Source organism: Hypomesus nipponensis, chromosome 3 (assembly GCF_054491055.1).
Source record: "Hypomesus nipponensis isolate SF chromosome 3, ASM5449105v1, whole genome shotgun sequence".
Lineage (NCBI taxonomy): Eukaryota > Metazoa > Chordata > Actinopteri > Osmeriformes > Osmeridae > Hypomesus > Hypomesus nipponensis.
The window spans coordinates 2,200,001-2,213,638 of NC_140363.1; the positions used below are offsets into that span (position 1 = coordinate 2,200,001).

At 50.8% G+C, this 13,638-nt stretch overlaps 1 protein-coding gene across 1 annotated transcript in view; it reads right to left on the reverse strand.

Annotated features, from left to right (window-relative positions):
- Nucleotides 1-4,818, reverse strand: part of mta1 (metastasis associated 1) — a 28,593-nt gene extending 23,775 nt beyond the window's left edge. Inside the window, exon 1 of the mRNA XM_084683983.1 lies at nt 4,543-4,818. Within this exon, the coding sequence (XP_084540109.1) occupies nt 4,543-4,570 (28 nt within the window). The 5' untranslated portion in view covers nt 4,571-4,818. The remainder of the gene's footprint in view (nt 1-4,542) is intronic.
- Nucleotides 4,819-13,638: the final 8,820 nt, after the last annotated feature.

The window sequence follows — 13,638 nt, forward strand, 5'->3', positions numbered from 1 at the left end:
ACCCATGTCTGTGTAGGACCCTAGCATCACTGGACGTGTAAAAGCATACCATTCATGTATGTCAAAGGTCATGGCTCAGTCCCCAAACAGGGCCTTCGAAGAGCGCTGGTGTTGCAACCCTGTGTTGAGTAGGCCTGCTATGCTGGCAGGCTGAACGACCAGAGAGACCCAGGGAGACACCCAGCCCAGAGCAGCCAAACATCCCAAGGGGAGAAAGCTGCACGCTCCAAACGTTACAAAAGACAAACCTAGCACTTGTAAAAACGACAATCAGCCGCGGACAGGGACAAATGTTGTCTTTCTCTCTCACACACCAGTTTTGGGAAGTTTCCATGGGAAGGATGAACAGGGTAATGGCTAGGTTCTGGGTTGGGTGATTCAAGTTCTGGTCTCTGCGACCCAGGTTATTTGTTCTGAAATCCAAGATCTGGGTTCTGCGATTCAGGTTCTGGGACCCAACATCTCTGGGTTCTGCGGTTCAGGTTCGCTTTCTGAAAGTCTGGGAATGCGTGTTCTGTAACCCAAATCTGGGTTCCGTGAGTCAGGTTCCACATCCCGGGTTCTACGACCCAGTTTCGGCTCTGGACTTCCAATGGCGGTTCCCAGTGTAGGTGAGCTTGCGCGTGGTATCGGCTCTGCATTCAGCCGGCTCCACTCAGCCTCGGTGTTCCTGCCGGCCCTTCCCGCCATCTCTGCCTGTGTGTGCCCACAGCACCGGCTCTGCCCTCGCCCATCCCCCGCTGCCAGCCACGGCCAATCACAGGGCCTTTACGCCTGCGACGTCACAGTGCAGTCAAATTCAGTGGGAGCCAATCAAGGCATGTTGCTGAGCCCCTGAGAGAGAGTCGCGGAGTGGAATCAAACCAGGCCAGAGAGAGAGAGACAGGCTGACAGAAAGAGAGGCAGATAGAGAGGCAGTCTGACAGAAAGAGAGGCAGACTGACAGAAAGAGAGACAGGCTGACAGAAAGAGAGACAGACTGACAGAAAGAGAGGCAGACTGACAGAAAGAGAGACAGGCTGACAGAAAGAGAGGCAGACTGACAGACAGACACACCAACAGTCAATCAGACATCAACAGAGAGCGAGAAGACAGACAAGCAGACAAAAAGAGTCAGACGGAGAAATGACAGACAAGATGAGACGGACAGGCAGACAGGCAGGCAGTAACCAGATTGGCAGTAGAGTGAGTGAGTAGTAGAGTGAGTGAATGAGTGAGTGGGTGACTGAGTTTATGCATACGCAAGTGACTAATTACTGAAGAACAGAATAGATACAAACCACAGACAGAGACCGGCCGCCCAGATGTGAACAGAGAGAGAGAAAAGAGAGAGAGAGAGAGAGAGAGAGAGAGACAGAGAGAGACACAGAGAGAGAGAGAGAGAGAGAGAGAGAGAGAGAGAGAGAGAGAGAGAGAGAGAGAGAGAGAGAGAGAGAGAGAGAGAGAGAGACCATGACTGTATGGGAGACACTGAAACAGAGAAACAAGGACAGGAGAGAGTAGGGCAACAGAAACAAGCAGGAGAGCAAGATGGAGAACATCCTCCCACGCACAGACACAGGTACACGCAAGCACACACACAGACACACACAGGTACACGCAAGCACACACACACACACAGGTACACGCAAGCACACACACACACACACACACACACACACAGGTACACGCAAGCACACACACACACAGACAGACACACAGGTACACGCAAGCACACACACAGACACACACAGGTACACGCAAGCACACACGCACACACACACACAAGTACACGCAAGCACACACACACACAAACACACACAGGTACACGCAAGCACACACAAACGCACACAGGTACACATGCACGTACACACACACGCACACACAAATACACAAACAGGTAAGCACACAGTCACTTACACACACACACACACACACACGTTCCTGCATAGAGCAGGAACCACAGGACACAGGACACAGATATGGTATGAAGGTTTCTATGGAGATGGCAGGTACCAGAACTCAACCTCCTGCTGAACCAATCACACACCTATTTTCATACTGTTGCTGTCTGCCACTGATAGACGCTCGAGTCAGGCCATCTCTCCGAGTACAGACTAGAGCTTCTCCACGTCCTCATCCACACTGAGAGTCTCAATCCACTGGTGAGTGACTGAGTGAGTCTGACTGACAAATGACGGATCTCTTCGTATTCCATGGCCACGGCGCGGCAGAATATGCTGCTCCTGCTTTCTCTGTGCGCCGTTTGTGCGTCGCTTTGGATCAAAGGGTCTGCTAAATGAGTGAACTGTCAATCGTGTAACTTGGACTGGAAGCAGCATCGCTACACTCCAGCCGGGATGAGAAGCGAAGACATCCGACCGGGGCTCTGTCCCAGCTTCACTTGACTTCACAGGAAGTCACTGGTTGTCAAGGCGAAACACGAGCACGCTTCCTGCTGATGCTTCCTTAGACAGGTGAAGGTCTTGGACTGACGGTGCATCAGCATGGTTACTCACTTTACATCTCAAAGCCAAATGGGGTCAACCATTAGGTTCAACCCTGTTACACCTACAGCTCTGAGTTCACCTGCTCCTGGTTAAGACCTACAGCCCTGCTTTAAACCTCAGTGTTTCCCCTACCATTGTCCCTTCCCTTCAAGAATGAAAAAATAATTTGCCTGTATATTCCAAAAAACAGACACGTGAGATAAAGCTGTTCATTCTCACTTTTTCAATTTACTTGAGAAAGTTTGCATAACGTTACCCTTGTTATTTACACCTGATCGCCTGTCGATAAGTACACGAAATCCACGGGCAGAGACAAAATTCACAGGAATTGACCTATTCGCTCCTTGAAGTGAGTGGTGCTGGGAATAACATTTATACTGTGCCAGCCGTGTTAGGCTAGCTAGTTTAGTTTTGACTGGCAACATACTATTGCTCATCCACCAATGCCCTAATAAGCCCATAGAATAGGGTTTGGTTCTCTTGCTAGGCTACCTGTTTGCACTGCCAGGTATCTCCCACTGCCTTGCGGGGCCTGTTACCTGACTTCTATTGAAAATGAATGGGAGGTTACATTTAGCCCCCCCCCCCCCTGAAAAAATCCTATGGAAACACTGAACATACAACACTGGTTTAAACCTACAGCCCGGTTTAAACATGTAGCCCTGGTTTACACATTTAACTCTGGTTTGAACCCACAGCCCTGGTTTATACCTACAGCCCTGGTGTGAACTTACAGGCCTGGTTTAAACCTACAGCCTGGTTTAAACATACAAACCTGGTTTAAACATACAAACCTGGTTTAAACATACAATCCTGGTTTAAACCTACAGCCCTGGTTTAAACACACAACCCTGGTTTGAACCTGGGTTCACTTGAGTGACCGCAGAATGTTGAGTCGACTGGACTGCCAGACACAGCTTGAGCGTTCCGCTGAATAATAAGCATGTCATCGGGTCATAAAAGGATGCAGTATCTGGCCTGTCTTAAAAGATCAACACACACACACACACGATATATAACAGTCACACTGGCTGTTCCTTGACCATTGCACTGGAGGCAATTAGTCCCATCGCATTGAATATTATTCACTTGCTTGATGGACAAGTGGGTTGTCTCAGACAAATGAACACCTGAAAACCCACTGAAAGAACAGTGCAACTTTCTAGAACTACGGTACCAGTCCAAGGATATTGTGTTGTTATGACTGGTCACACTGACCATCCATCACTCCTTGTCTGACTGTCATTCACAATTTGTCACTTTCTGGTGAAGTTACGGGTCCAGTCAAAATACTTTCCCACTACTAATGTTTGTCAATATTCTGTTGATGACCTTGGTATGGGACAAGTCTGGCTATACTGACAAAATCCTAACTTCAGGTGTAAGTTCAGGTGAGACAGAAGGGAAGTTTACAAGGTTCTAAAGTACATGTCGTGTAAGCCAATGTATATCCCATAGACATAATAACAGGCCATTACATCTTTGTATCACATTTAAATATTTTGACTGTTTTCGAAGTTTGACAAAGTTGCTTAACTTCTGAAAGTAAAGAGACGACCAATTCCTGTAACACATTAGAAACGATCTCACTTTAGAGACCCACAACCTGGGACTCCTAAGCATCTTTCCCGACCTTGGATTGGCTCGTTAGCCGACCAGCTAACTAAGTTAGCTAGCTAGCAAGTCAAGCAAGCATACAGTATTGACATAAAAGCATAAACAAACTTCACTTCAAAAAGATAGTCGTGGCTTTAGTGTGAAAGACAGGCGAGTTCGCCGTCCTACTTCTTATTCAAGTATAACAAATGTAAAGGACAATGTTCCCACAATGAAAAAAAAAATACAAGAGAAAATACGGAGTCTCTAGCTAAACCCATACTCTTCATCGCCATCCTCCTCCTCCTCACAGTCACCATCATCATCCTCTGAAGCACACAGGCACTTTAGCTGTAGGAAATAAATGAGGAAGGCTAGACCATGCTTAAAACCCGCGACGAACCACGTCAAGCGCGACGTAAAGCACACAGAAACGACCCAAAATAGGTTCCTTTACCTCCAACCCGGTACATGTTCGCTGCCATGACTGCCCCGGGTCCTGGCGTCTCCAGGTAGGGGTATCTCTCGCGGCCGTAGCTCTGTTTCCACTGCCGCCGCTGTGTGTTGGAAAATGGTGGATTGATCAATACGAAGCGGACTAGCCAAGACACCTTAAAGAGACAGTACTCATATTTTTTTCTCCAAAAGCTGCTTCTGTGGGCCGTGTCGTATTAATTGACTCGGCCTTGGGTAACCCGCGTAAAATTTGGACACCGTTCGTAACAAAGCGGTTTCCCCTGGAAGTCGGCGCACGACCGAGTGGGTTGAGGCAGCGGAAGGGGGAGGGGGGCACCATTGAGCCAACATCAGTGGCCTGCCTCTCTCACTACCCCGCCTCCCGGTGAAAAAAAACTAAACAATGCTCAAATCCTCTGACCGAGGGGACAAAAGAAGAGGGCCCACACAACTGTTGCTGTCTAAATAAACTTTTATATCAGGCCAGTATACAATTCTTCAATCCATTGTGATTACAGTTCTACTCTATTGTGTGTCATGTAATGTGCAATTACTGCTCCACAAGAAAAGATTATAGAGGCAAAGCCATAGCCTTCAATAGACGGTGCATTTAACGCACAAGATTTGTTTCAGACACTGTTTGCTGCAACCACTTCAAACAGTAAATGTTTAAACAGTAAATGTTTTGAAATGAAAACAGTTTTTCACACTTTTCACCCTTAGTTAGATCAGTCCAACATCACTGTAGGCCTACTCATTCACTATGTAAAAGCTACAGCACTTCTAACAGAGATGCAGCCTCCAAACCAGCCTTCACAGTCCCTTCCACGATCCCTCCTCTACAAATACATGGGTCTGTTGAAGAAAGTGACCTGGGAGAAGGGTTGTTTATGTCTGAGCACGGGGTCCGGTCTTTCCCGGAGGGTGGGTTCTGATCCGACACTGTACTGTGTTTGATTAGGTGGGGAGGTTTTTCTATAGACTAGCAGCCTTCCACAATGGAGGAATGCTGTGGCTAGGTTCTGATCCATACCATCTGGAAACCTCAATTACTAGTCCAGGCAGTGTGGAGACTACACCATCTGTAGTCACATGATTATTTTAAGCCAATCACAGGCCTTTTATTCAGTTTACCCCAAGTGCTTATTTTCCAATGCAGTGATTCTGTGGATGCAAAGGAGCGATTCTATTGTCTCGAATGATGTGTGTGAATGCCAGATTGAGAATGCCATGATTGTGTGTGTCTGAAGACAGTGTAAACCTGACTAGGCCTTTAAAATCTCCGGCTGAATCAGTCATAAAGCTTAAAAAGTAGTGCTCAGTTAGTCTGTGAGTGAGTATGTGAGCGAGTGAGCATTATATTTAGCATAGTAAAAGTACACTTTTAGACCACAAATAGTGTCCAACTGTGTTTCCTTGTTCTAGGTGGAACCCAGGGTGCTGGTCTCTCTTCTTCTCCTCTCCTCTTCCTCCACTCTCCTTCTCTTCTCTTCTTTTTTTTCTCTCCGCTCTCCTCCCCTCCCCTCCCCTCTCCTCTCAGCTCTTCTCCCGTCCCGTCCCCTCCCCTCCTCTCCCTCTTTTCTCTTCTCCTCCTCTCCCCCCCCCCCTCCCCTCCCCTCTCATCTCCTCTCCTCCGCTGTTCTCCATTCTCTCTAGTGTCTACTCTCCTCCAATATTTGTTTTCCTGGCGGCTCACTGCTGTGAAGATCCTCTGGTTCTCTTGTTGCACAGCCAGATGTTCTGCCAGACAGACAGACAGGCAGGCCGAGATGTGTATCTTCTCCTGTCAGACAGACAGGCACAGAGGTATCAGCAGGGAAGAGAAGCAGAGAGACAGGCTGAGAGGTACTGTATAAGAGGTACCATTCTCCCCTTTTGATCTGCATGAGTTAGTCTGATTGGTGCAGTAACTGCATGTTACTCACAGGAGGGTTGAGGCTTCTCATCATGCAAGTGTTGTTCGTCACAATCTCAACTACATCTGCAGAAACTCCCACGGATGATTCTGCAGTGGAACCTCTCCCCTCCCCTCCCCTCCCCTCCCCTCCCCTCCCCTCCCCTCCCCTCCCCTCCCCTCCCCTCCCCTCCCCTCCCCTCCCCTCTCTTCTCCTCTCCTTTCCACCTCAATCTGCAGCCTCCTCTCTGTGGTAAAGGAGAGAACTACAAGAGACAGGATATAAATGATGTATGTTGCAAGACACCATTACAGTTGTTTGGTTGGAAGTCCTCCATCTTTATATGGGCATCTTTTGAGTAACGTTCAGTGCAGTGGATGGGATTTACTGCACACAGGAAAATAGTGTAAGAATGAATAGTGAATGTACTTACTCCCCAATGTCATTGTGAATTCCTACTTCACACACACATGCGTACTTTAGTTGCTACCATGGTTGCTGCAAGGTCAAGAACAAGTAAACGTTTAAGCAATGAACTGAAGCTTTCAAATAACTGATTGTTTCCACCTTCTCCAACAGTATGTGATGCAAATGACCAGACAGCAGGGGGCACTGTTGTACTGCGTTCAGTAGAACTAGCCAACACATCTCAGATCCCCACTGTTAAAAAAAATGAGTCGCACATTTCATACTAATACAGGACATTGATGGGGAAACGATATCAGGTACTCAAAAGTATGTGTAATGTCAAAGGTGATATTTCGATCTCCCACTCAGTGCATGCAACCACTCCACCAACAAAGAGTGATTGGAACTTCCTGTCTGTAGTTCCCTTTATCAACCAGTAAAGGGCGCTCTAAACCCATGTCTCCATTGTCCTCGAATGCTCCCTTTAGAGCCAGGCGGTCACGAGCGGTAGGCAATGCAGAAATGCCTGACAGTGGAACGACACCCCTCTAATTGATTTGGTAAGGGTCAGTGACGAGTCTCATGGCTACCAACGCACAGTTCTGGCTTGCAGACCTCAAACCCTGACATCATCGTATTCACAGTACTGCCCTGGGCATGCCCTTCCATTATCCGTTTCCTGTTTACTAAGTGTTCTTTCTGATAAGCAGGCCTGTGTGTGTTTGCACATCTGTACTGTGTGTGTGTGTATGTATACGTGCGTATGTGTATGTCTGTGTAACAGTGTTTGTAGATGGTGGAACTCAGGCAGTTTGGGTGTGGAGACCACTGTTCAGATAAGGGCAACGCAATGAAGAGTCTGGTCACACATTACCGAGTTGAAAGAGAATTCTCCAAGAGCCACCCTCTTCACTTGCTACAGAGCCTGGCTCGAGCTTCCAAACAGACCACAGAAATGGAGAAACGGCTGCCAGTGCAATTCAAGAAAGCACTGCTAAATCCAATAGGATCAACCCACGTTGGTCACAGATACTCAGACCAATGCCCTCGTAAGAGGCTCTGCATGCGCAGACGAGGCGTGGACACTGAGAAGGAGCCTCACCGGAGCCGTGCCGGCGCATGGCGAGACAGCAAACTGTGTCTGGCCCGATGGAGAAGGCCCCCCCCCCTCCAGCTGCCCCTCCCAGGCAGCCAAGGAACATGGTGTCCATCTGCCCCGCCCTGCTGCAGAACGCTGTCCCCGCCCAGACTGGGCAGGAAGAGCCAGGAATACCAGGAGCAGCCTGGGCTCCTGAGGGCAGCTGACTGCTGCTGCTCCATCTGCAGAGAGAACAGGCAGGCAGGTGGAGAGGAGACGGGAGAAAACCATGGTAACCATATCCATGGAATGGCAACTGCATTCAAGAGAGTCACAAGAGTCACAAACTCGATAGAGATTACTGCTGCGTATACAGAACAGTTGTTTTTTTATTGGTTGTCACTGACATCATTCCATCCGTCGACACACATTTTAAATCACATTTGCAAAGACTACAGCTGTGAATCCATGGGATTGTTTGGATTTAGTCATGCCAGCATATGTTCAGTGTTGATTTTCTAGTCACATTGATGATACCTGTTTCTATGTCTGTCTGTCTGTCTGTCTGTCTCTGTCTGTCTGTCTGTCTGTCTGTCTGTCTGACCGACTCTGTATTTATCTGTCTATCTTTCCTCCTGTATGTAATGATGAGTTGTGTGCAGTCACAGGCCATGCTGCATGTCCAACTAGGCGTTGTCTAACCAGACACAGCCTCCTGCTCAGATCAGTGGGCCCCCAGGATAGGAGAGATGAAAGGCAGGATGGGGGGGGATCAGGTGTGCCGTGAGGTCCTGGTGAGAAGGCTGGGGGGAGGGGGCAGGCAGTCAGCGGGGCAGGCTGTTATCCAGGAGGCCACAGCGCTGGAGGTCCAGGAGAGGCCCACAAAGGGCCCCTCAGAGCCGCCAACAACAGGATGGGGCCTGCACTGCCGTCTGGGGGAGTCAGGCTTTGTTTCGCCCTCCACCCTCCGTGTAGACAGCCTGTATTTACAAACCTGAGGACACTGCACCGGGAACCCTTACGTCACGTGACAGGAAACGGTGGAAATTGCCGGACAAAACTTGTCACTTTGCCTCGGACCCGAGGAGTAAAAGTTCCCCTTTCTCCGCCTGTGTAGGAACAGACTCCTCTTTGTTCAGCTGTGTGCTGAAGCTCGTTTTCCAGAGCCTCAGTCGTTTCAGTCGGAGCTGAGCATGGATTCTCAGAGGGGCCGAGAGGGAGTCTCCTGACAGCAGATGATGTTACTATACACTTGGAAGCGGAAGCTCCCATCAAAGATAGTGGAGCAGTAAAACAAAACAGACTCGGGGACATCTTTTCTTGTGGGCTTGGCTGTTGGGAAGAGGACCGCTGATTTGGATATGTGTCCTCGCGTCTGTAGAGTGAGATTAGATATCTGCTGCGTGTGGGAAGAAACCTTGCTGTTGGGGGATGCATTTTGTTTGCATGTTGAAGGATTCCCTCGCGTAAACTGGAAGATTCAACTGAATCCACTATATGAAGGGGGGTCAGATGGCTGAGCGGTTAGGGTTGGGCTATGAATCAGAAGGTTGTTGGTTCGCCAAATTACGTTGTGTCCTTGGGCAAGGCACTTCACCCTACTTGCCTATGGGAGAATGTCCCTGTACTTACTGTAAGTCGCTCTGGATAAGAGCGTCTGCTAAATGACATTAATGTAAATGTATTAATGTATTAAATGTATTAATGGTGGGAAATGTATGCATTTTCACAACACTGTGTGCACAGCAAAAACCAAAAACAGGGGTAACACATTGTAAACACACACAACAGCACTGAGATATCTGTATGAATAAATGAAGCAATTCAAGCTGCCAAGTAGTTGAACCACAGATAGAGCAAGGGGTGGATGTGCTGGTGTCTGTATGGAACGCCTCATCAGGCAGAGTGGCTAAGCAAAAACAGAAGAGCTCTCACAGCACAATCCCCACCCACACACACCCTGACTCCTGTCGTTAAGCAATGGATCACAGACGCAGAGGTATCGACGACCAATCCGTCACGGTGAAAACAATATACCACACGCACGTAAAAAAAAACCTAAATAGACAGAACAGGCACAAGCTGTTTGTTCAGCAGTAGGTTGGTGACACGGGGGCACAGTGTTGAGACTGAACATCGTGTGGTGGTCTCTCCCACAGTAGCTCTCTCCTGACCCAGTGTCAGTCCTCCTATAACTGGAGGTTCCTTCCTCCTAGGAATGAAAGGGCACCGTCATTGAGGAGAACCACAGAACAAGTGAAATGACGACCAGATTCATTCTTTTCCCATTGCTCCCCTCCTCCCCTCCCTCTCTCCCTCAGGTCTTATGAAGGGCACCACCAACATGTGTTTTTCCATGTCCGCTTTGTAAACAGAACTTAAAGTAGAAAACAAAATGTCAGATTTGTAAACAGAACTTAAAGTAGAAAACGAAATGTCAGATTTGTAAATACGGGGTCTATAAATAGGCAGCTGGGGGGGCCGAGAGAGCAGGGAGGGAGCGGGGGAACTCCCTAAAGAGGCCCATTAGGATGTGCGCTGAGTGAAACAATATCTCGACATCGCCGAGAATGACGGTTCTGTGGAACCAAAGTGCACAGCCCCCGGAGGGCGTGTGGTCTGGGGGCTGGAACCGGGAGTTGAACTGGAGCACAATGTGCAACAGTATCTGTAGATGTATGTGTAGCTAGCTGCAGCTCCGGCTCATGTTGACGCTGAGAGGCTGAGGCTGTATCTGGCACTGAAACTCCGGCTGCAGGTTTATCTGCGGGCCGGGGATGTAGCTGTGATTGTGGCTCGGGCTAGGGTAAGCTGTAGCTGTAGATTGTTCTCTTGCTGTGGTTGGAACTGTAACTGCAGTTGCAGATGTGGGCTGGGGCAGGAAGTTGGAGAGCTAGAGCTGGACTGGACTAAGGCAGTGCCCAGGGCTCTCAAGTTATAGCAAAAGTTTGGCGTGAGATGCCTATGCCTAAGACTAGGACTAGGGCTGGGGCTGGGGCTGGGGCTGGGGCTGGGGCTAAGGCTGGGGCTGGGGCTGGGGCTGGGGCTGGGGCTGGGGCTGGGGCTGGGGCTAAGGCTGGGGCTGGGGCTGGGGCTAGCGCTGGGGCTTGGTTAAGATGAGGCATGTGCCAGTCCTGGTCTGTTGACTAGAAGTGTCCTTCACCTGACAGAACACAGGACAGAGCAGCCAGAAAGAAGCAATCTCCACGTCCTCTCTCTCCAGATCCCTGCCCTCTCCCTGAAGTGGAGCTCAATCCCCACAGGCCTGATAAACATACTGGACAGGGGAGTCTCTGTCTACCCTAGTCCTGTTGTCTTATCAGGACTCACGCCAGGCCAGAAGGCTGTGTTCCCGACACTGTTTAAATACGGCACAACACTCACCGTGCAATTGCATGTTTCATCGGAACTGTCACACACGCACCTACACACACACGTACACACACCCACACACACGATGTTAGCACACAGTCTAATTTCCCTCAGCTGTTTGTGGTCTGTCGAGGGCCTTGCTCTTACACAGCGCCCTGACCGCACTGTCTGACGTCAATCACTGGGAAGTGTGTCCGTTAGCTGGAGAGGGGCAGCATGCTGCTGGCCGGCCTGGTCTGTGCTCTGCAGGGCGGGGTGGAGTGTCTCTGCGGCCTCGCAGCTTTGGCTAGCACAACTGTCACATGGCTCACGTGGAATGTGCCAGACTTTGAATGTAGGTTAGGTGTTAGGTGGGAGTGTACAGTAGAGGAGGATACTCTGACATACTGTATGTGAGGCATGCCCACCAGGATATATGGATATATGATACACGGGGGTCTGTGCCAGTATGGGGATGAGGGGGGGGGGCTTGGTAAATGGACTGTATGCCCACTACTTTACGTGATACTGGACCACACCACTGTGTACAGTACTGTGTGTATCTTTGTGTGTAGGGTTAACAGGGGAGATGGTGGTCGGGGGGAGTACTGTGTGTGGGCGTAGTGTGTGTGTGTGTGCTGGGGGGGAGTACTGTGTGGGGGGTAGTATGGGGGAGGTTGTTCGTAGGTGGAGGGGTAGCAGGAGTAGTAGGGGTGCAGGGTTAGTGTGTGCGGGGGGCATAGGGTGTGTGGGGGGGTTGTGTCTGTGTGGCGGGAGTTCATGTGTGGGGAGGGTAGTGTGTAAGAGGGGGTTGTGTGGGGGAGGGTTGTGTGTGTGTGGGAGGGTTGTGTGTGGTGGGGGGGTAGTGTGCGTGTGGACGGGGGAGTGTGCGTGTGTGTGGGGGGGTGTAGTGTGTGTGGGGGGAAGTGTATGTGTGTGGCGGGGGGGGGGTCAGTAGTAGGGGTCAGGAAGGAAGCACAGACATAAACGCTGGAATGCCGGGTGCCTCCGGGGCTGTGGGGCTCAGGCACCTGTCTGCCCTCCGTCCTCCAAGGTTCACTGCTGCCTGACGGCCTGAGGGGCATCTGAGACACCCCTCCCTGGTTCACATCCCTGCTCCCCTCCCCTCTCCTCCCCTGCTCCCCTCTGCACTGCTCTCTTCCCCTCTGCACCCCTCACCTCGCCCTTGTTCCCATCTCCTCCCCTCTCTCTTGCTCCCTCTCCCTCTTCCCTCTTCCCCTCCTGGCTCCTCTCCCCTCCTCTCCTCTCTGGAGTGGATGAGCTAGGCCTCAAAGAGCAGCAACAGAGTGACACAACTCTGAAGCAGGTCTCAGATGATCTGAAGGATGAAGCCAGTGACCTGGATCTGTCCAGGCCCCAGCCCCCCCAGCCCCTAGCCCCCAACCCCTCATTCCCCCCCCCCTTGCCGGACCACCAGCCTCAGGGCCCAGCTCTCCCCAACTCCCCTGCATGGTGGCAGCCTCCCTCCCATGTCCTCCCCAGCATCACCGCGTCCTTCTGGTCCTTTACAGCAGTGGTTCCCAACCCTGGTCCTCGGGACCCCCTGCCCTGCATGGTTTAGATGTTTCCCTGCTCCAACACACCTTCTTCAAATGAATGGTCGTTAACAGGCATCTGCAGAGCTGGATAACGACCCATTCATTTAAATCAGGTGTGTTGGAGCAGGTTGGACCATGTAAAACATGGGTCCCGAGAACCAGGGTTGGGAACCACTGCTTTACAGCACAGACACAGTAGTCCCACTGCTGTAACTGTCCCTTGCTCTCTGTCTTCCTAGACCTCTTCAATTAAGTAGAGCACTGTCAGGTATTCGGGACCTGTCACTAGTCACCTCATCTACTGCCTGTCTATCTCTGTCACCCTCTCTTCTCTCTGTGTTCCTCCATTCTGCTGTGCTCTCTTCTTTCCTCCTCTCCTCTTTCCTCCTCTCCTCTCCTCACCTCCTCTCCTACCCTCTCCTCCTCTCCTACCCTCCCCTCCCCCCTCTCGTATCCCCTCCTACCCTCTCCTCCCTCCTCTCCTCTCCTCTCCTCCCCCCTCTCCTCTCCTCCTCTCCTTCCTCTCCCTCCCCCTCTCCTCTCCTTCTCTCCTCCTCTCCTCTCCCCTCCCCCCTCTCCTCTCCTCCTCTCCCCTCTCCCCTCCCCCTCTCCTCTCCTCCTCTCCCTTTTCTCTCCTTCTCTCCTCCTCTCCTCTCCCCTCCCCCCTCTCCTCTCCTCCTCTCCTCTCCCCTCCCCCCTCTCTTTCTCTCCTCCTCTCCTCTCCTCTCCCCTCCCCCCTCCCCTCCCCCTCTCCTCTCCTTCTCTCCTCCTCTCCTCTCCCCTCCCCCCTCTCCTCTCCTCCTCTC